The 23,854-nt window shown below is 41.3% G+C and overlaps 1 protein-coding gene across 2 annotated transcripts; it reads left to right on the top strand.

The window, feature by feature from the left end:
• The first annotated feature begins 2,638 nt into the window (after nucleotides 1-2,638).
• On the top strand, nucleotides 2,639-22,802 carry LOC138962738 (ornithine transcarbamylase, mitochondrial-like). Of its 2 annotated transcripts, none has more exons than XM_070334678.1 (10): nucleotides 2,639-3,211; nucleotides 4,814-4,934; nucleotides 7,554-7,635; nucleotides 8,267-8,354; nucleotides 12,913-13,066; nucleotides 13,975-14,097; nucleotides 17,978-18,031; nucleotides 18,404-18,553; nucleotides 20,225-20,365; nucleotides 21,385-21,435. In XM_070334678.1, the coding sequence occupies exons 1-10, from the start codon at nucleotides 3,033-3,035 to the stop codon at nucleotides 21,418-21,420; spliced, it is 1,128 nt and encodes a 375-aa protein (XP_070190779.1). In that variant the 5' UTR covers nucleotides 2,639-3,032; the 3' UTR covers nucleotides 21,421-21,435. The 2 variants fall into 2 exon arrangements, with proteins under 2 accessions (XP_070190779.1, XP_070190778.1); XM_070334677.1 differs by lacking the exon at nucleotides 21,385-21,435 and adding an exon at nucleotides 21,551-22,802 and having other exon boundaries at nucleotides 2,642-3,211.
• Nucleotides 22,803-23,854: the final 1,052 nt, after the last annotated feature.

Genomic DNA, 23,854 nt, shown 5'->3' with positions numbered 1-23,854 from the left:
TTTCAGCTTGGTGGCTTAAAAATTAATTAATGACTTTGGTCATTAAAAATCGGAAAATTGTAAAAAAAAATAAAAATTTATAAAACGATCCAAATTTACGTTTATCTTATTCTCCATCATTTGCTGATTCCAAAAACATATAAATATGTTATATTCGGATTAAAAACAAGCTCTGAAAATTAAATATATAAAAATTATTATCAAAATTAAATTGTCCAAATCAATTTAAAAATACTTTCATCTTATTCCTTGTCGGTTCCTGATTCCAAAAACATAGAGATATGATATGTTTGGATTAAAAACACGCTCAGAAAGTTAAAACAAAGAGAGGTACAGAAAAGCGTGCTATCCTTCTTAGCGCAACTACTACCCCGCTCTTCTTGTCAATTTCACTGCCTTTGCCATGAGCGGTGGCCTGACGTTGCTACGAGTAAAATGGCATTGCGTTCAGTTTCATTCTGTGAGTTCGACAGCTACTTGACTAAATATTGTATTTTCGCCTTACGCGACTTGTTTTCAAATCGTGTTTAAGGACCATTTTAATCCCCGCATACAATGCCGACATCTTCAAAGTTTGAACAGTCATCGTTATCTCCGTTGACATAGCTGCACTGGGAGAAGCTGGTTTCGTTGCCGAGACATCCCACGTTATCCATCAGGATCTCGCCAGACCCCGAGCCAAAGTATGCTCTTGGCCTTACCATCAGCATGCATCTGTCACACACAAATTGTAACAGTTAGGCAGCAATTTCGGGACATAAAACGGCTTACTTATCCACAGTGAGAGGGAAGACCCAAATCACATCTCCAGCAACCTTTGCTTTTTACAGTACCAGAAACAACACAATACTCCCCAGCTCTCGATAATCTTAGCATACAAGAAGACATAACTCATTGGTGAAGCAACCGACTCGAAGAACAAACCGAAGTGAAAACACAAATTGCTAACTGATTGCTTTAGTCTTGCTTTACGCTGCCTGGACATTACTTTATGTTCCATTATTCGATGCATCCAGGTTAAGCAAAAAATGATTTGCACTCTTGTTCCTTGTACATTGTACTTGATTTAGTTTGACCAGTTATATTTTCAATCAATTACAACAACAAAAGGTATCGCTCTTCAATGAATTCTCTACAAGCCGATGAGCAGTGACAGATATAAAAGCATGGTTTTTGGAGTCGTATCAAGTTTTTGAACGAATTATAAGGAAGAAACGTCTTACGTGGAAAGGCCAAGCTGTCGGCATGCGACTCGGGCATCGTTGACACTGAAGGCGTCATCACACACTGTGCCCCACTGTCCGCTGATCATCACCTCCAGTCGTCCCTCCCTGCTTGTGCTGCCGTTCACCAACCGGACTGAAGACACTGTTTCACAGAAAGGGAACTAAACAATACTATGCTCTTGACGCCCTTTTAAATTTACATTTCAACAAACCAAGCTTAGGCAGTTATCATAGTGCCTCCAAAAATGCATCTTAATTGTACTCCCCAATTTTTATTAGACCATATTTCCACCAAACATTTGAGAAGACCTGGAAATGTGTGACGATATTTATGCAGATGTAATGTATCAATGTATTACTAGTGAGGAATCCAAAATGGCCGACGCTGTGACGATGCAGATCGGTGACACGCAGAGGGCGGTTTCGCAGTAGGGACAAGACGAATGGAGGGGCTTGCTTGATAGAGACTCTTGTATACATGCTTGTGGGTCCATAGATTTATAAACAGAATCGACATGAGATATAAGTTAGTCTTCATCAATCTTAGACCAATACGATAATACTGATCCTACCGTCCTTCAGATCTGTATATATCAGAGAAACTGACACAACCATGCAGGTACATGCATTTTAAAACTGAATTGAAAAAAAGAAGTCTTTTGGTTTTTGAGCGGCATGTTTGGATTATGAAAAGTGCAACGGATTTTCCTCTGTACATTTTTTTTTTTAACCCAGTATCGTCCTTTGATGAAAGAATGACTGGGTATTAGACTGTGTAAATACTGACTGCTGAGTTACTTTTCGAATAACTTTACTTTTGCTTTTGTTTGTTCATGCAATATATGTGCACTGCAGATGTGCAGAGAAAACATCTGACAGTATTTATGAATAAGTACTTTTTGATTGATTTTTTTTAAATAACAATGTCGATTTCTCAATAAACGCCGACAATTCGATATTTTCATTATGATTGTTATGAATCTCTTGCGGCCTCCGTCGATAAAGATGAAACAACAGAAGACGATAATTATGCTCACTCTCGGACCAACAACAAAGCTGATCTGACAATAAGCCACCAAACATCTTATAATGTTGTTGGAGTCAGGAATTGATAAAGAATAAGATGAACTTGATTCATTTGTGATCGATTACTAAAATTTTGATTTTAATTCGAATTCATCTTACCGACCCGAGCATGTTTACCGTTCTCACTGATTTCAGTTTTGGGTGGAAAATCCGGGATGCGATTGTGCGATGTTTGGTGTTTTACGTTGAAACGAACACATTCGCGGTTTGCGGGGGTGGTGAGCTGTAAAATCACAGCTAACACTGTCTGTCTCTTTGACTCGGTTTGCTTCAGAAGCCGTTGTCTGCGCATCTGTCAGTCTTTCTGTCTGTCTTTCAAATCGTGTGTAGGTGGCCGTAGGTGGGTGACGCGGTGATCTCCCTTGTTAGCACAGCTCGGAGGCAGCAGTTATTCCCTTTGCTAATTTGTCAGTTTTGTGAATTATGTACTTTTGGCATTTTAATGAATCTCATGATACTTGTTTTTCTTGTACACACACACACACACACACACTGACACACATCACACATCACACCATCACCACCGCCACAAACAGCAACAACAATAGCAGCAGCAACAGCTAGTCCCCAGCGACACTTTCAGTTTGACGTGTGAAAAGTTTGTTGACGGAAGGGAAATAACACACTGCGGCATACAAGACGGGTTGATCGTTCCTGACAAACGTTGGGTACATTCATCCGTGTTTTGGTACGTCTGCACCCATACAGTGGTCGGGAAAAATGTACAGTGAGGGTAACTTCCCCTTCGTTAACCTCGCGCGTCGTCAGCTTTGCAACCACAAGGCACTATACACGCACAAGATGTCCCTGGTTTGTGCCAGCCGCAACTTAGCATCCCTGCGACTTCTGGCTGCAGCATGTTGTCATTCGAAAGTCGCAACACGACGACAGCAAAGCAGGTAAACTCCTAGAGATATGTTTTTGTGTACGAAGCTCTGGACGTTTGCCCAAAGCAGTGCAATATGTTTACTTGTAGAAACCGAATCTGTCCGTTTTAACTTTCATTTCAGAATTTGCATGACGTCGCCAGATTTATTCGATACACAACTTAAACTACACATTCAAACACAATTTTGTAAAATATTTCATATCAGCGTAACATATTGTAACTGAATCTGGGCGAACGTGCGTTGCATAAGCAATGACCAATGTGCTACTTTTACTATATAGTACAATAATTTTGCAAACAGACTGAGTCAGTGCGTGTAAAAAAAGCAAAAACAAAAATCAAACTCACAGGCTATGATGATGCAATGTATAGCAATGGTCATAGCTGGGTTCTGCCATCTGTCATAATGCTTTTGACTGAGTGTGAGTGTAGATTGACATATGTCATGTATGCATGCTGTGCATTAATTATAGAATGTGCATGAATTGACTTTCATCACATTTGCTAGGTCTTTTCAAGATATACATTGTATATATGACTGTACTGTGTACACATAACAATCAGATACAACTATATAGTATGATGGAAAACTGGAGTTACATACCAACAGATACATGGATTATGATGCATCCAATAGATTACATTCTGCTGGTGTCAGTTAATTTGCACATGATGCATGCATGGGGAACTAGAACTTGATCAAACTCGAAAACTTTATTACATATATATTTATAGATATGAGAGCATTATAAAGGATAAAGAAGCAAAATCAATTGTGACTTTACAAATTGTGAGACTGCAACAGCTGACTAGCTGTCACAGCTAGCCTGAAACAACAATCCATATGCAGGTTTAAAGTATAGGCTACATTAATGATACTATTGCTTGTAAGTTATAGCATATGTGTAAAATAAAATAAAATAAAAATAAAATCATAAAAATTGAGTGCTTGTGGAGACAGCTGGTTGAAGCATTACTATAATTGTTGACTGTGATGTCCATATGCCATTAACTCCTGATTTTTATGTTATGTTTTTATTTTTAAGTGAGTTCAGTTAGGCCTAAAAAAAAAATAGGTGTGGTTACGGTAACCCGACCTACCCTATTTTTAGGGGCCGATTCTATAACTTTTTATTACATTTGTCAAAAAAAAAAACAAAAAAAAAAAAAACCGAGTGCAAAAAACGCAATGAAAGCGAAAGCGCCCGAGTCGCACACTTATTTTCCTGTCAAGTAGGTTTAATTTGTACACATTAGAAAAAAAAGTAAAAAAAAAAAAAAAAGTGATTGCCTACCTACCTACCCTATTTTTTTTGGCTATGTTACCGTAACCACACCTATTTTTTTTTTTGGCCTTAGACTATAACAGTGTTAAACTTTCTAATTGAGACAATATCTTACAAGCTTGACAAATCTTTCTGAGACATAATTCTCTTCTTAATTCTTGCTTGTGATTTGATTTTAATTGGGTTATTTTTCATTATATGTTTCTGTAGCAGTTTGATGGAGTTATTTTCAGCAGCTGCCAAATCCATTATTAAAACAAACTTTTATTTGTTAATTGTTTTACTTGCTTATCATTATGTTTTACTTTTTGTCCTTCATATTATAGTGAAGTGAGGTCCCTAGTGGGGCGTGATTTCCTCACCCTCAAACACTTCCAGCCAGACGACATCAAGCAGTTGCTATGGACAGCAAAAGATCTGAAGACACGTATCAAGGACCACAAGGAGGTAATGAGATATGTACACAAGTCAGGAAGCTGCGAGCCTAGGATTTATTTTCTTCAGTAAATTTGCCAAAGTGACCTCCAAAAGTATATAAGGCAGTTCTTAGTATTGGCGTGAAGAAAAATTTGGCAGCCCAACTCAAATTGAGAGCGGTGTATTTGGCGCTTTGAAAAAGCTATAGGTTTAGACGTTTTTTTCTGAGAGCCGTCGCCAAGCAAAATACCTGTATATTTTAGATTCCCTATATCTTTTCCTAATCTTACCATGTAAATTGCGTATTTTATTGAGTGCTATAAAATACTGGTCACTACACTGTTATGTTGCATTGTTTGTGGAATTTATGTAACTTGTAAGCACTCAGGACTTTGTTTGTTGCATAGAAGTGAACACAACTTTCTGTCATAGAATTTAGATTTTTTGCTTTGGGGACAGCTGAGATAAGAAATATAAGGCTGTCTGTGTGCCAGTGCAAAAAAAGAGCAAGAAAATATGAGGCTGTTTCTTATCTGAACATGGATCAACAGAAGAAAAAAATCAAGATGAAGAAGACAGTATTAACTGCATGTTTTGTTACTGTGTTCTAATGTATGGGACTTACTGCTTAGTGAGGTAGAAAACTGGTGCAATATGCTTTATGTGTGCTTTTTGCTATCATTTCTTTTTATTATGGTGAGATCATGCTGAACAGTGTGTAGAGTGAAAAAACCCTGATCCCTCCATTTTAAGACCTAGATTTCTCTCAGATTGTTGGAGTACGTCTTAAAAAGAGGCTCCTGCGGGCGCAGTCGCATGGTGGTAAGACATCGGCCTCCTAATCGGAAGGTCGTGAGTTCAAATCCCGGCCACTGCCGCCTGGTGGGTTAAGGGTGGAGATATTTCCGATCTCCCAGGTCAACTTATGTGTAGACCTTCTAATGACTTAACCCCCTTCGTGTGTACACGCAAGCACAAGACCAAGTGCGCACAGAAGAGATCCTGTAATCCATGTCAGAGTTTGGTGAGTTATAAAAACACGAAAATATATACCCAGCATGCCGCCCATGAAATCGGCGTATGCTGCCTGAATGGCGAGGTAAAAACGGTCATACACGTACAAATCCACTCGTGCAAAAACCATGAGTGAACATGGGAGTCTCAGCCCATGAACGAAGAAGAAGAAGAGAAGAAGAAAAAGAGGCTCTACTGTAGTATGGATCAGGCCAATACTACATCAGGTACATGGTGACCTTTAGCAGAGGCCCCTTTTATGGAAAAACACCCACAGCAAAAGATGAAGGATTTCAATCTCTGTCCTTTTGCGTTACACAGCGTGTTGCCTTTTATGACAAGACACATTTATTGGGTCTAGGGGCAGTTTTCATTGCCTGTATATAGCTGTGCTACTGCAGGAATTCAGGTGTCTTTATTGTTTATGCAAGAGTGGTCCAAATACATTTTACTGTTCATATATCAAGGGCGGATCAATTCACTTTGGAGGGGGGGGGTTACAAAATGACTGTGAAGATACACGTTGACGGCGCCGAAGGCGCCTAAGCCACAAGGGGGGTCCGGGGGCATGCCCCCCCGGAAATTTTTTTTATCCAAAGAAGCAAAATAGAGCTATCTGGTGCATCCTGAGCCAATAAATTACCTCTTTTTTGGGGGGTCGGGGGGGGGTTACGTAACCCGTGTAACCCCCCCCCCCCCCCAGATCCGCCCTTGTATATATTCATGAAGTTCAGACAAATGTGTGTTGCATAGCACTACGTACTTGGTGAAGGCATATTGCCCCTGTCTGTGTCAGTAATAAATGCAAAAGTTTCTTTCCTACCCCCCGCGGGTTAGGGGGAAGAATTTACCCGATGCTCCCCAGCATGTCGTAAGAGGCGACTAACGGATTCTGTTTCTCCTTTTACCCTTGTTAAGTGTTTCTTGTATAGAATATAGTCAATTTTTGTAAAGATTTTAGTCAAGCAGTATGTAAGAAATGTTAAGTCCTTTGTACTGGAAACTTGCATTCTCCCAGTAAAGGTAATATATTGTACTACGTTGCAAGCCCCTGGAACAAATTTTTGATTCGCGTTTTTGTGAACAAGAAACAATTGGCAAGTGGTTCTATCCCATCTTCTACCTTTCCCCGTCGCGATATAACCCTTCGTGGTTGAAAACGACGTTAAACACCAAATAAAGAAAGAAAGAAAGTTTCTTTCCTGAGTTTTACTTTCAGAGAGATTGAATGTTTGGAGGTCGATCATGTTTATCTGACTGCTTGTACATTTAACCCCCAGAGTGTACATGTTTTGAAATGTAGCCATGACTTTCAGTGATATCTTCTTCTTCTTCGTCTTCTTGTTCTTCTTGTTCTTCTTCATAAGGCACTAGCAGGTCTGCACATAAGTTGACCTGGGAGAAGAAAAATCTCCACCCTTCACCTACTATACTAGGCAACCACAAATCTCTACTTCAAAAAGCGTTGCTCAGTTCTTGCATGTGCACAATTATTATCTGGGTTTGTTTTTGGTTGCTTGTTTCACTCTTTTATAAACTGATCTTCTTTTTTTTAAATCTGACTTCAAAGATCATTTGCCTAAAAATGTAGCCTCATCCTAATTAATACATAGCATTGTTTGAATTGTTTTTCAGGTAATCACACCTTTAGCAGGCAAGAATATCGCCATGGTATTCCAAAAGCGAAGCACTCGAACTCGTCTTTCCACAGAGTCAGGCAAGAAGCTTCCATTTGAACAAAATCATGAATTAACTTATTAAAGGGAGCTATATAACTTTAGACTAGTGTAAGCTTAGTGTGTGTGCACATATGTGACGTATGTGTATGTGTGTCAGGGGCGGATCAGTTGCTTTGTTAGGGGGGGGGCACTTTGAATCGAAAGTGAATGTGATGGGCGCGAAGCGCCCGAATTTGCTAGGGGGGTCCGGGGGCATGCCCCCCCGGAAAAAAAAATTGCCCAAAGAAGCAAAATGGTGCCATCTGGTGCCATTTGAACTTAGAAATGGTCATAAAATCAGCATAGAAAAATCTTTTTTTTTTCTTCTTCTTTTTTTTTTTTTTTTTCAAGTCGGGGGGGGGGGGGGGGGGGGGGCACGTGCCCCCTGTGCCCCCCCCTCGTCCGCCCCTGTGTGTGTTTGATGCACCCTCCCCCCTTCCAACCCCAACACAAAGAAAAGAAAAATTGCAATTATTGATGGCAGCTAAAGTAATTATGAGTCTGAATGTAATGATGCTACCGAATACAGTATAGATTATGCACTGTGTTCTTGATGAGATTGTTAACGTCTTACACCAGTTTTTATGAACCGTAAGCTTATGCCAACCTATTTTGTTATTCAATCAACAGGGATGCATTTGCTTGGCGGTCATGCAGAGTTTCTAGGTCCTGACGATGTCCACATCGGCGTTAACGAATCGGTAAAGGATACAGCAAGGTATTGGTATCGCTATTTATATCGTGAAAATAATAAAGTTAGATGACTCCAGCTTTGCATATATATATACTGTTCAAAAAAAGAAACGCATAGTTGCTACTTGCCAAATTTGTTTTATTTTTCGAAAAAATTAACAGAAAATCCAATATTTAGATTATTTGTTTGAAATTTGGTATGGACACAGTTGAATGCACACACAGTTTATTTGCATCTTCAAATCAATCAGTCAATCAATACGATTGGGTGCCGAGGCTGTCAAGTCAGTAGGGGGTGTGACTGCCTTGAGCAGCAACAACTGCCCGGCACCTTCTGGGCATGGACTGGATCAGATGCCGGATATCTTGCTGTGGGATGGTGTCCCACTCCTCCTGAAGTGCCTGCAATAGATCGCGGTGATTTGCCGGCGCTTCTTCTCGCCTGCGCACACGTCTGTCCAATTCATCCCAGAGGTGTTCTATCGGGTTCATGTCTGGCGACATGGATGGCCAGGGAAGCACCTGGACATGGTGGTCGGTGAGGAACTGGGTGGTGAGTCGTGCTGTGTGCGGGTGAGCGTTGTCCTGCTGGAATATGGCATCCTGGTCAGCCAGAAGAGGAAGGGCGTGTGGGCGCAGAATTTCCTCCACGTATCGCTGGGCAGTTATGCGCCCTTGGACGTGCACCAGGGTGCTCCTTCCAGCGGTATTGATCGCCCCCCACACCATGACGCCTCCACCACCATGAACGGGTGCCTCATCCACACAGTTGGGCGCGTAACGTTCGTTTACTCTCCGGTAGACCCTCCTCCGACCATCATGTCGCTGGAGCAGGAAGTAGGACTCGTCGCTGAACCACACGTGTCTCCTGTGATTCCGGACGGTCCAGCGAAGGTGCTGGTTGCCCCACTGCACTCGGTTCTGGCGATGGCGGCGGGTGAGGACAGCTCCTCTGTGAGGTCTGCGAGCTCTCAAACCAGCTTCATGCAGGCGGTTCCGCACGGTCTGGTCCGATAATCGGTGTGGCCCGGGGAGAGCCTGGACAGAAGATGAGGCCGACAGGAAACGATTCCGGAGGTGGCGGAGCCGTATGAAGCGGTCGTGAGCAGCAGTTGTCGCCCTTGGTCTTCCCGCTCGTGGCAAGTCAGCAACGGAGCCAGTGGCTTGAAACCTGACCCACAGTCTACTGATGGTGCTCTGGGACACGTGGAAGTGCCTGGCGATTGCACTTTGACTTTGGCCTGCTTGTAAACGACCCAATGCAATTTGGCGGTCTTCTCTGCTCAATCGGGCCATCTTTCGTCGCTGAATTGTTGTCTGATTTCTTTGTGGCGAACAATCCGCTTTTATGGGTTTTGGAAGACATGGTGAGAGCTCAATATTCCCCGAGTTTCACGAGATTACACTGAAGCATGACGAGTGGTCATGCCAAATGAGCAATTTTGACATTGTAGCCACTGATAACGCATGCGTCACGTGCAGAGCTCACTTGTGGCAATGGACGATAGGTCGACGACCAGATAAACATTTTCTGCAGTTTGGTGGATATCCTTGTAGCCATATAACTAAATTAACCAAATATTACAAGCTATGCGTTTCTTTTTTTGAACAGTATATGTGTAAAAGATACTGCCAAGAGCTATGTAAAAACGCCAAATGTGCTGCATGCAGCTTATCTATTTTAATGTGGCCGGTGAGTCTGCATTACATTTAGTGATTTACTGTGTTTTTTTCCCGTTTTGGTACAAATGCTATAAATAACATGTTTGAGTTATCATTGTTGTTTAGATAATAGTGTGAATGGCAGTTGTCTCAAAGATGCAGTCTTATGGAATAATTTAAGTCTCTGGCATGATACAATGCTTAAAGCTGAAGTTTTTGCTGTGATAGTTTATTTTTTTTTAATTATGCTCAGTGCTTCAAACTTAAAATTTTGAAAGCAAAGCGCATGTGTGCACACACACATATCACACACACACACACATAACAAGTCGCGTAAGGCGAAATTACTACATTTAGTCAAGCTGTGGAACTCACAGAATGAAACTGAACGCACTGCATTTTTTCACAATGACCGTAGTCCGCCGCTAGTGCAAAAGGCAGTGAAAGTGACGAGCCTGTTCAGCGCGGTTGCGCTGTGCTGCATAGCACGCTTTACTGTACCTCTCTTCGTTTTAACTTTCTGAGCGTGTTTTCAATCCAAACATATCATATCTATACTAGCGGAAAAAAGTTAAGGACGGTTCACACACGCAATCACAGCAAAAGAACGAATGAACATATCGTACGGAAATTTGGAACACGTTTACTTCAGTCAATGTGCAACGCAACTGCAAAATTTGGGTTTATTTCATCGAGCCGATTCGGTTATTCATGTCCACAAACAGCAGAGGGGTCACAAATAAACATAACAAGTCTTTCATGAGGTCAATAATGGGTGTGTCCGCCACGTTTGCGCTCAAGTTCACCACACCTTGACCGCATAGAGTTCATAAGCTTCGTGAAAAAGGCCTGTGGAATGGCCTGCCACTCCTGTTGGAGCATCTGCAGCAGCTGCTGCAGGTTTCTGGGAGGCTGGTGGTTGGCCCTCACCTGCTTGTCCAGTTCGTCCCATAGGCCTACATGCTCTATGGGGTTCATGTCTGGCGAACAGGCAGAGAAATCCATCCTGACGACCCCGGTTTGCTGGATGTAGTCGTTGACAAGCCTGGCCCTGTGAGGAGTAGCATTGTCATCCTGAAACACGGCGTTTGGGCCAATCTGCTGCAGGGTCGGCAAGACAATAGGGGCGAGAATGTCGTCCCTGTAGCGTTGACCAGTGAGATTCCCGACCACATGGTACAGGGGGGTGCGTTGATGAAGGCTGAGCCCCCCCAAACCATGACAGAGCCCCCGCCGAAGGCCACCCTCTCATGCACTGTGTCGTCTTCATAACGCTCGCCCTCACGCCTCCAGACCTTGCGCCGGCCGTCAGAATGGTACAGGTTGAACCTGGACTCGTCACTGAATAGGACCTGAGCCCAGTCCCGGCGCGTCCATCTCAAGTGGCGGCGACTCCAGGCCAGACGAGCCCGGCGATGAGCCTGTGTCAGCAGGGGACGCACAGCAGGACGACGACTCCGCAGCCGGGCGTCATGCAGGCGGTTGCCGATGGTCCTCTCACTAACGTTGATGTTAGTGGCCTCCCGTAACTGCCCTCTGATGACCTTGCAGGTGGTGGCCCGGTGCTGCAGCGCCTGCCGTTGGATGAAACGATCTTCCCTAGGAGTAGTCTTTTTGGGGCGACCCGACCTGGGCCTCTCCTCGACATTGTTTGTCGTCTGGAACCGTTGATTCAGCCTTACAATGACTGAATGCGATACCCCAAGTTGCCTGGCCACTTCGCACTTGGATACGCCGTCGTGGAGCCAGGCAATTGCTCTTCCTCGGTTGAATGTTGTCAGCTTCCGTCTGGCAGGCATGGTGAGGAGATGGCAGCTCGCAGAAAATCGGCGGCTTATAAAGCCGAGTTCGTGATCACAATTCACACTCGAAGGATTGTCCTTGCATGTGCACAACAATTTTGCCATGTTACCTGCCTTATTCTACCCGTGCGCACGCCAAACAACAGCCTACTTTTTGGCGATTTTGCTATTTTAGTCACGTGCTGCAGCTCTGCGCCCGGGAGTCCCGTGCAGTTTTCCTGCTAACACAGCATAACCTACCCATTGGTGTGTAGCATGCGACAGCCATTTGATTTTGCTGACGAAAGAACAGGGTGTTTTAAACAAATGAAAGTCAGCAGGGAAATCAGTGGCCCGTCCCTAACTTTTTTCCGCTAGTATATATGTTTTTGGAATCAGGAACCGACAAGGAATAAAATGAAATTGTTTTTAAAACAATTTCGGAAATATAATTGTAATTTTATATTTTTTATTTTCAGAGCTTGTTTTTAATCCGAATATAACATATTTAAATGTTTCTGGAATCAGAACATGATGAAAAATAAAATAAAAGTAATTTTGGATCGTTTTATAAAAAAATAATTTTAATTACAATTTTCAGATTTTTAATGACCAAAGTCATTAATTAATTTTTAAGCCTCCATGCTGAAATGCAATGCCGAAGTCCGGCCTTCGTCGAAGATTGCTTGGCCAAAATTTCAATCAATTTGATTGAAAAATGAAGGTGTGACAGTGCCGCCTCAACTTTTACAAAAAGCCGGATATGACGTCATAAAAGACATTTATCGAAAAAATGAAAAAAAATCTGGGGATTTCATACCCAGGAACTCTCATGTAAAATTTCATAAAGATCGGTCCAGTAGTTTAGTCTGAATCGCTCTACACACACACACGCACAGACACACACACACATACACCACGACCCTCGTCTCGATTCCCCCTCTATGTTAAAACATTTAGTCAAAACTTGACTAAATGTAATAAAAAAGAATTACACTGAGTCACACAAACACACACACACAGACATATATTAGTGTATATAATACAAAAAGCCCTGTGCCAATAGCTAAATCCTTGCATTTGAAGAACGAGGGATGCCTGTTTATTGTGTAATGATCTAATTCATTTAAATTCTTTCAGGGTGTTGTCGAGTATGTCTGACCTGATTCTGGCACGCGTGTATGGCCAGCAAGATCTGGACATATTGGCAGATGAAGCAAACGTTCCTGTGATCAGCGGTCTCAGTGACCTCTACCATCCACTGCAGATATTGGCAGATTTCATGACGCTTCAGGTAAACGTAGCACTTGAGTTGATTTAAGACGCCAAGAGGTTTTTGCTGTGCTGAAAATGAGGTAAACGTAGCACTTGAGTTGATTTAAGACGCCAAGAGGTTTTTGCTGTGCTGAAAATGCTTGGTAAAAATGCTCATTAAGTAATTCAATGTAAGTGTGGAAACGGTTTTGTTAAATGCAATCGCTCTTCTGCGTCAGGGTCCTATATCATTCCATTCTTCATCATATTTTTTCTTTGTGTTGGTTTGTATATACTCATTGGTCTAAGGCAGATGAAACCCGCTGTGTTCAGGAATTCAAATTTGTAATCTACAGTTCCTGAAATTGTTTTTTACTGCTGTCGGGAACAAAAAGAAGTAGGTGAAGCTTCTGTGGAGCAATTGTACTGAATTCAAGACGGGTCTGCTTTCATATAAGACAGTCCATCCAGAGTTGTGGGTGCATGCATATTCGTTGGTCTTGTTAGATGTTATTACTGACTATTGTATGCATGGTTCTTGTAATAGAATATGTCATCACCAGCAAAATAGGAACATTAGGCCAAACAAAAAAAATAGTCTGTTTACGGTAACATAGGGGAAAAAAATAGGGTCGGTAGCTCGGGATTTTTATTTTTATTTTTTATATATATTTTTTTCCAAAAAACCATATTTTTAAGTTATTTTGCCAAAAAACCCAGACTTTTTATTATTTTTTTATTTTTATTTTTATTTTCATATTTTTTTTTCTTCATAAATGCCAAAAAAAAGTCCAGGTTCGCGCGAAAAAATAGGGTCGGTCGGGATACCGTAAACAGACTAATTTTTTTTGTCCTTATGAAGCTATAATTGTTCAAATGGAGAGGTACCGATGTTTCATTTTTCACTTGCTATTTCATGCCTTCTTGGCTTTTTCTCTGTTCTTACAGGAACATTTTGGCTATCTCCGAGGTCTGAAAGTAGCCTGGGTGGGAGATGGAAACAACATTCTGCACTCTCTGATGATGGGCTGCTCAAAGCTCGGCATTGATCTCAGCTTCGCCACACCAAAGGTAGGCGTTATTGAATCATTTATGCTTAATCTTGTGTTTCTGTACATCCATAGAAATGTAAGAAGTGTACATCCTCAGAAATGTAACAACATCAAAGTTTTGCCAAACTGTTCAGAGAAAAAAATGGTTGTTGGTATACATGTCTATGTGAACAGCTCAGATCATGGGTAATTTTAACACCTTCACATTTAAATGCTTATTTTATAGCCATCCATTGAATTGAGAAGAAAACAAAGCATACTAAACTGCTAAGCATGAATCAAACAATAAGAAAATAAAAAGAACCAACAGCATCGTTTTGTATGTGTGGGTAGTAAACACGTTTTATTTCCAAAACACGGCGGAAAATGGCGACAAATTTGTTGCACAGCGACAGGTCACTTTTTTCAACCAAGGCCAGTACTTTCATACATGACAAAGGAAAGCAAATATGGCCTGAATAATACAGTTATAATGTTCCCGTGTGTGTCTGAGTGATAAACTGTTTTAACAAACTATCTTCTGAAACGTAATTGCACTCAGCAGATTTGTCTTCCGCTCATATCTTTCGTGTCAAACGGTCTTTGCGACAAACAGATAGATCGCATTCTCGCAGAAAATCATTAACACAGACCAGTCATTTTTAGCATTGCATTTGGGAAGGGCTACTATTATAGTGTGTTTTAAGAAAGAAAAACATAGTATCGGCAGAACACGACCAAATGAGTTTTCGTGTCACAGCGTTATGGGCGTGAGATTGTTTCGACTTTTTGTTCTCACACTGTAGCAAAATCATTGACAACACAGACAAGTCAGTTTTAGCATAGACATTAGGAAGGGCTACTATTATAGTGTGTTTTAGGAAAGAAAAACATAGTATCGGCAGAACACGACCAAATGAGTTTGCGTTATGGGCGTGAGATTGGTTTTTTTCACACTGCAGATCATATCTCAAAAACTACTGAGTGGATCTTTATGAAATTTGATATGGATATTTTTGACTGGATTTTCGCATAGAAGGGTTTTCCGTTTATTGATAGGACAGTTTGATGACGTCATATTTTACCGTTTGCCAAAAGGTCGAGGCAGCACTTTCACAGTTACAGTTTTTCATCAATTTGATCGAATTTCTTATCACACAATCTCAGATCTAGGCCGGATTATGGGATTGCATTTCACCTTGGTCACTTAAAGTTTTGTTATTGAAATGTTTGTTCGAAATATGTCATTTTTTCAAATTTTTAAAAACTAATATTTGAAACAGAAAATTTATATTGGTGTATTCCCTATTGCGTCCTGTATCTAAAACTATATAGTTTTGTTGTTTTGTATTGATAATTATGCTTAAAAATGAAGAAAACCGATAAATAACCACTATCTTTATTTATGAAAAAAGACACTTAAAAACAACTTCTATCTATTCCTTATCATTTTCTGATTCCAAATATATATAGTTTCATGGTGTTTGACGTTGAAAATATGCTCAAACTTAACAAACTCGGATCGTTGAATGGAAATTATACTTCCAAGCTCCAAAAGCACGTCATTTCAAGTGTGGAACACGCTCATGACGTCATACTGAAAGGTGATAAATTATGGCTTCACCTTGCGATGTTTCATTTCAAACATGGTAACATTTTTAAAGGGGTTTCTTTCTCAGATTTTTGTTTGCCCTCTGTCTGTCTCTCTATATCTCCGTCTGTCGGACTGATTCAATTAAATGTGTAATTACCGTAAAGTACCTTGTAAGCGCCCAGTATCGAGTAAGCGCCCACCCCCCACTTTTAGTCCAAAACCGTGCATAGGGTATAGTACCTTGTAAGCGCCCACCCCCCACTTTACACCATTGAAATCAGGGGAAATAAAAATTCCGCACTTGATCTGCTAGTTTTGTGAATGATTTCCCTTTCTTGCAAACCCTATCACGTGTGTCTGCACGCCTTGGATCTAAACGCCTGCAAGTCAATGATTACAAGATGCCGCGGATCAAATCGTACACCGTTGCATTTAAGCTGTCAGCTCTTGACTATTTGGATAATAACGCCAATGGAAACACACACACACACACACACACACACACACACACACACACACACACACAAACACACACAATACTCCCCCTCCTTTCGCTCTCTCTCTCTCTCTCTCTCTCTCTCTCTCTCTCTCTCTCTCTCTCTGATTTAGCTCTCTCTCTCTCTTTCTCTCTCTCTTTCTGCCGAAAACAGTCTTTGGCCAAGTAAAAATAGACTGCTGCCCATATCCAGAAGACCCCTTGTTCAAGGGAAACAGAGACACAGTGCCGGCCGACAGCGGCACCTCTGCAGACAAGAAAAGGATGCGACATTTGTCTCCCCAAGCTCTTCTAATGACAATACGAACAAGAAAAACAATGGAAGATGAAAAAAGAAAGAAAATATGATTACGAAGTGATCAAAGATCACATTTCTTACTAAAAACTGCTCGTGCATAGGGTGTAGTACCTAGTAAGCGCCCACCCCCTACTTTGTGTCGGAATTGGTGCATAGGGGGGGTGGGCGCTTACAAGGTACTTTACGGTACTTAGTTTTGCAAAAGTCAAACTAAGTATGATATACCTAATTATTGATTCAGGTCTCTAAATTCTTATTGTAAAATTGTGAGTTTTATTCAAAACAAATTTAATTGGTGCTTTAAACTTAATAATGGGGCATGCTGTGATGAGTAGAAGAATGTGTGTTTACGAGCAGAAAAAGCCAATCAAAGTCAAGAATCGTGTTTTTCTTTTTTTATTTTCACCTTGTAGCTTCATACATACACTAAGCAACAGTGTAGTACCACTTCCAGTGCAATATCTTGTACTTTAATTTTGACCATCTGTGTAACACTTTATTGACCCATGATCTGAGCTGTTCACATATATGGCTACGCTTGAGGGAGCTCCACGGTCTGTGTACTCAAGCCCTTGGATTAATATTGACTGACAAGCATTCGTCTTCCCGGACCTTTCTATGTGGGTCTGTTTTGGGTCTGATGTGGGTCCCTTTGCTTGCTAATAACAGCTTAATTAGTGTCAAAATGAACCCGATTTTCCTACTTACAATCCAAGCAAAATGCAGTCTCAGGTTTCAGCGAGCACACGATTACCTCCCTTGACTCAGCACTTGTGCAGTCTATTTGAATCTGTTTGTCGTTAGGTGCTCATTCCGGTGTGCTCTAGCTTACACACACACACTCACATGCAAATACACACACACATACACACACACAGAGAAATAGCAGCAATAATCATTGTTGGATAAAAGGTGACATGTCAACCCATACGACTCACATATATGAAGCACTAGGAATACTTCCTGAAGCTATTCTAAATTCCACCGTGAATGGACTATAAACACTCGTGCAGTTGATTTGATTTAACATTGCTTCAACTGATGTGGTTATCTGGGACGAGATCTATGGTAGGATCGATGCTTATGAAAAAAAGTTTGTGGGAAACAGAAGCCAGCTGAAATTTGCTCCTGTTTAGCTTGTCAATAGGTTGTTGCTGTGTGGCGTTTTCTTCTGAGTAAGCTAGAGCACCAGAATGAGTACCAGTATTGAGAACCAAACCACAAACGAACGTTGTGCTGAATCAAGGGAGGTAATTATGTGCTTGCTCAACATTTTGAAGAGACTGCGTTTTACTTGGATAGCAAGTTGGAAAATCGAGGCCCATTTATAAAGCTTTCATTAGAAAGTAAAGAAAAAAGTGTGTACAAATAAAAAGATAGTACCACACAATGATTCAGAACTTTGTGAAGCAGTCACTTTTGCACTAAGGCATTAACTGCTGAGGGTTGCATGAATTCAATATGCACAGTTATGATAACTCCTTATTTAGACTCACGTCAAGTGTTCCATTAATTGTGTACTTTTGTTGCAGGGTTATGAGGCAGACAGCAACATCGTACATGATGCAGTGAAGTTTGCTGCAGCTGTAAGTTGGTGCTTCTTGTGCATGGTTCTTTTTTTTACCACAGTGCAGCTGCATGTATCTTAAATGGAAGTTGATCTTGGACCAGTTTGGTGCTGTCCAATAGATACGATGTGTCTGTTTTGTAGTGAGATAAAACTGTGTGCGTGTGTTTGCTAGTGTGTGTGTGTGTGTGTGTGTGTGTGTGTGTGTGTTATGGTATGCATTTTGGTGTGTGTGTGTATGTATGGGTGCACACATTTGGTTGTAACTTGTAAGTGTGTGTGTGTGTAGCCCTTGAACAATTTCTGTTTGCACTCTTACACAAACCACTGTGCATACAATTTAATCCTTGCTTTTGAAAGCACTGTTCATCATGTCCTGTATAAATTGCAGAGTGGCGCCAACCTGACCATAACTAACGACCCGATGGAGGCAGTGTACCGGGCAGACGCCATCATCACTGATACCTGGGTCAGCATGGGGCAGGAGGAAGAGAAACAAAAACGACTGGAAGATTTCCGTGGTTACCAGGTGTCACGAAAGGTAAGTTGACACGCATGAATTACCAATAGACCTCCGAATCTCGGCTGCGAGATTTGGTGAGTGAAGTAAGGATTAGCGTTCAAGGGGACTGAATTTGTCTCCCCTGAACTGCTTAGGAAGGCTATAGGATTTAGCAAGAGTAGGCGAGTGTCCTTGTGGAGGTGCTTGCTTTGCGGGAAAATAATGACTGCACGGCTGCTAGTCCCACTAGCGGTTCGATCACCAATGCCTGCAGATGATTTGTTTGGTACAGTGGAACCCCGCTTTTAAGACCTCAAAAAATCTTTTAAAAGTGGGTCTTAAAAAGGAGGGAGTCTTAATATGGGGGTCATTTTACAGAGGTTATGAATGGAAAGTCTGAGAAAACAAGGTCTTAAAAATGAGGGAGTTTTAATTTGGGGGGTCTTAAAAGGGGGGTTACACTGTATCAACTGTTCGTGTAAGATTCTTGCCTGGCTCACACAAAATCCTTTTATTATATACAGCCTTGCTTACTTGCTAAGCCGACAGCAAGCATTCCTTGTGTGTATGTACGAACCGGTTGTTAGGCTTAGAGGACCAATTGAATTGAGGTTTTTTACCCTCTGATATGTTGATAACGATGTGAGCTTTGTTACAAGAGCAACCCCCTCTTTTATGTACAGACTTAATATAACCAGCTAGAGTTAGAATTCACAGTTAGAGTTGTTTGTACATGTATTTATATATTATTTTTTTTATATTTGTGAGTATTTCTACGCACATACCCTCCCAGACGGAGGCTCATGTCGTTTACAATATGCCGTGTGAGATGGAATTTTTTACACAATATATCACGCATTCACATCGGCCAGTAAATCTCAAGCGTGTTAGGCGAGTATATACTTTTCACGGCCTATTATTCCAAGTCACACGGGTATTTGGTGAACATTTTTTGAGTCACTTGAGAAAAAGTGACTCTATGTAATCGGTCAGTGTTAGTCTGTCCGGCCGGCCGTTCGGCCGGCCGAACGGAGACACCACCTTAACGTTGGACTTTTCTCGGAAACTATCAAAGCGATCGGGCTCATATTTTGTTTAGTCGTGACCTCCAATGACCTCTACACTTTAACGATGGTTTCGTTGACCTTTAACCTTTTTCAAGGTCACAGGTCAGCGTCAAAGGAAAAATTAGACATTTTATATCTTTGACAAAGTTCATCGGATGTGATTGAAACTTTGTAGGATTATTCTTTACATCAAAGTATTTACATCTGTAGCCTTTTACGAACGTTATCAGAAAAACAAGGGAGATAACTAGCCTTTTCTGTTCGGCAACACACAACTTAACGTTGGGCTTTTCTCGGAAACTATAAAAGTGACCGGGCTCAAATTTTATGTGAACGTGACTCATTGTGTTGTGAATAGCAATTTCTTCCTGTCCATCTGATGCCTCATATAATATTCAGAACTGCGAAAGTGACTCGATCGAGCGTTTGCTCTTCTTGTTTTATATATGTCTATACAATTTTGCCAGGAAAGACCCTTTTGTCAATCGTGGGATCTTTAACGTGCACACCCCAATCTGGCCTGTATATTTTGCAAATCCAGGCCGGGAAGACCACAGTCAACTTTATGTACAGACCCAGAGACGGTACCCATGTAGACGTTTCTGTGTTGTTACCAGTTTTGAGTGTTAATGGTGTGTTTCAGATGCTGAAGGAGGCGGGTGCTGACTGGGTGTTCCTGCACTGTTTGCCGCGGAAGGGGGAGGAGGTGACAGACGACGTTTTCTACGACAACCAGCATTCCCTGGTGTGGCAGGAAGCGGAGAACAGGAGGTGGACAGTCATGGTAAGTTCTCTTTGGAAATCTTATACAGTGGAACCCCTCTTTTAAGACCTCCCAAAATTTGAGAAAATCAGGTCTTAAAAAGGAGGGAGTCTTAAAAAGGAGGGAGTCTTAAAAAGGAGGGAGTCTTAAAAAGGAGGGAGTATTAAAATGGGGGTAAATCTACAGAGGTTATGAACAAAAAGTCTTGAGAATTAACAGGGTCTTAAAAGGGGGGGTTCCACTGTATGTAGAGTCTAACCTGCTTGGCAACCATTGCTCGATAATTTATTTCTTCTTCATCTCTGTTTATGGGCTGAAACTCCCACTTACACTCGAGGTTTTATGCACGAGTGGGGTTTTAATGTTTGACCGTTTGTACCCCACAATTTAGGCATTCATACGCCGATTCTTGAAATCAGCAACCTGCCTATTACGACAACCCAAAAGGATCCCCCGACAAGTTTTATTTCTCTTTGAAGTCTTTCGATAACAACTTTGTTTGGTTGGCTCATGTGGTGGTCATTATAGACATTCTATTTTATGTTTCTTTTTGTGTTTGGAGATAACTCTTGTCAGGATTTGTATTGCCTGTGGAAGATTTGTGATTCTTAAAGGTGAGGCAAGTTAACTGTATGTAAGTCTGTGGGAATAGCAATTGGCGCTTCCGTAAAAAGGGCCTGATGAACTCTGATGTATATGTCTTAAGGCAGTCCTTAATTGAGCCCGAAGTCTTTTTACCAAAAACTCAGTGCTAAAGCTTTGTGCGTCCAGCTTCGCGAAGTATACTTTGCGTAGTCGACTTCGCCCAGTTAATTTGAGGCTTTAGAAAGAAAAAGGCATGGTTTTCAGCAGACGCTGTAAAAACGGTCTTTCTTTGATAAACATGCAGATCTGAGTTCATTATTAACTGAAGTGACGATAGTAATCTTCACTGAGAATTCCTTCTGTGCTTCATATAGTTAGCTTGCATCATCTTCAAGAACTAACAATACTGTAATGATGATAATGAGGGTATATTTTAATGTCACAAAACCGACAAGTTCCAAACGCCTAATACAACTCTGCACAGTCTATAAAATCCCTGACAGAGGTAATTATTTCCGGAATTATGTCACTGTCTGTGATGCTAGCAGTTCCTGGCTTTCAAACGACTGTAGCACAATTATTGCTTTATGTTTGCTTATCGACTCTTTCTGTGTATCACTGTCTGTGATGCTTCATTTAGTACGAGACTACACGCCTCAGAGTCAACGACCAGTCTTCATGCGTGGGGAGGACAGATGTAGCTAAAATATGTGCGGTTCATGCTAATACGTGCACAAAGAAACGTTTTATAGACAGTATTTTCACTGTGTCTATGACAGGGTTCAGTCTGAATATATTGTTTAATTCATTCCAGAATCTCCTAAACTTTGAATCTAGACTTTTGGTGATGGTTGATGCCTGTTTGTGATTGTTAATTAATCTAAATGCAAGTTGTGAGAGTACCTGCGAGAGAGAGAGAGAGAGAGAGAGAGAGAGAGAGAGACTGACACTGACACAATTTAATTGAAAGAGAGAGAGAGAGAGAGAGTAGTGTGTGTGCAAGAGATCCAGAGAGTGAAGTTACCTCTGTATTTTGCGGGAGTTCGGGCATTATTTTGGTAGTTATACAATACTTGATGTGTTTGAAAAGTTGTTCGCACAAATTGTTTGGTTCTTTAACTTGTGTATTAGTTCGTTATAGTTTCAATTACCTCTCCTGTTCATGCACAATTAGACATCACTGCTGTGCAGAGCTCACTCTTTATATAGCTGGGCTGGCCTGGCAGGGTGACCCGGTCAATCTCACGCCTGGCAGTAGGCCCGCTATAAATAACACACTTGCGCCAGGCAAGATAGCAGCTAACGGTACTCCTGTTGCTTGTGTAAACACTTAGAGAGAGAGGGTTCTCACATTCACTGTTTGTGTCTATAGAACTCTGGTTATTTATTCTATTAGTCAGTCACTGAGTCAGTTGCTGACAGTGAATTCTTTAAAACTGTATCACAGAAGCAGGCTGGGATCTTTTTCAGTACATAGTATTCAAACTTGTTTGAACACAAAAAGACACTTCTCAAAGAAGGAAATAACACCTTTCTGTTGTCTCTGAAGGAACATACACACTTCTACAAAATCACAACCATGAAGAGACACCGTAATTTAGGCCAGTTTATACAGGTTAATTTGCATTACTTTGGACTTGACACTGCTGTTCTAAGGAGGGGAGAGACAATGGTTAGCTGTTCCTTCATGAGCATACCTACACAATTTCATTGCAGTGTCATATTTCTTTTTTGATCTTTCTCCACATACACAACAAAGAGAATGTAGTCTGCGCAAAGGAAAGGAAAGGGAAGAGAAAGGGAACCGAAAAGAAAGAGAAAGGGAAAATCCGAGACCTGCCATTGGATCTTAAAACAGAGCCGAATGCTCTGAAATAGGCGCAAGTTGCTTCTTTTGTATGAAGAGTTTCTTTTTATCACGAAGTGTGCTGAACTTAAACAACTAAAAAATCCACACCCATCTTTCAAGTCCCTTTGCCAGTCAGAAAAAGAACACACACATGCACAAATCACAGTTTGTCCTTAAAGAAACTATTTTTTTCCAAAGTTAAGTCCTACACATCACTGCTCATGACAGTTCAAAATACAGACCTACAATCAGGTACCACAAAACACAGTAGGAATAGTATGTTAAAACCCATGTAACAGCATCAAAGCTGTCAACAACACTGTGCATCCACCACTGTGAATAAAACTCAGAACCCTGCTCTCTTTCAACAATAAAAACTCCATTTAAAATACCGGTAACTAAAACCATTTTTGCTCTGGTGCATACTCTAAAGTTTCAATTCACTAACACAGTTAATCCTGAGAAACCACAAAGTTCCCAACACTTGTAATAGATCACTGAAAATTGTAAACATCCAGGGTTTTTAATAGGGGCCAAAGAAGGGCCAGCCTGCTGGTGCCAACAGCTGCCACTGACTGACCCTTCCCTGTGGGAGTGGAATGTCTGGCAGCAGGGGGTATCTGGTAGCGGCTGGCCAGCAGCTAAAGGGGAGGATTTTGCCTGTGCTGCACAGCAGTGACATGACAACTCTGGAAGTTCAAGATTTGAAAGAGCGTTACAAACTTGAATAAAATTAATTGGCACTCTAAAATCTTGAGGAAGATGTTTTTTGTCTGTGATTCAAGAAGAAAACAAACAATTAAAGGCACAGTAAGCCTCCCGTAAACCATCGCAGATACTGTCAGGCTTTTACACACAGTACAAACACCCTTTCATTCAAACACTCACCGCTTGAGAACATCCTAGGTGCCCTCCGTAAAGAGCGAGCAATTTTCAAAGAATTTATTTTTGCGTGGTTTATCTTACCCCTGAGCCATTGTGAACCCGTGTGATCCAGTTTCCTTTTTTCACAATGTAGTCGTCAGTTTGTAATTTGAATGCGACTCGCTGTAAGCTTATCTGCAATAGTACGTTAT

Source organism: Littorina saxatilis, linkage group LG3, assembly GCF_037325665.1.
Source record: "Littorina saxatilis isolate snail1 linkage group LG3, US_GU_Lsax_2.0, whole genome shotgun sequence".
In the NCBI taxonomy this organism is placed as follows: domain Eukaryota; kingdom Metazoa; phylum Mollusca; class Gastropoda; order Littorinimorpha; family Littorinidae; genus Littorina; species Littorina saxatilis.
This window is presented reverse-complemented; position numbering and strand designations above follow the sequence as displayed.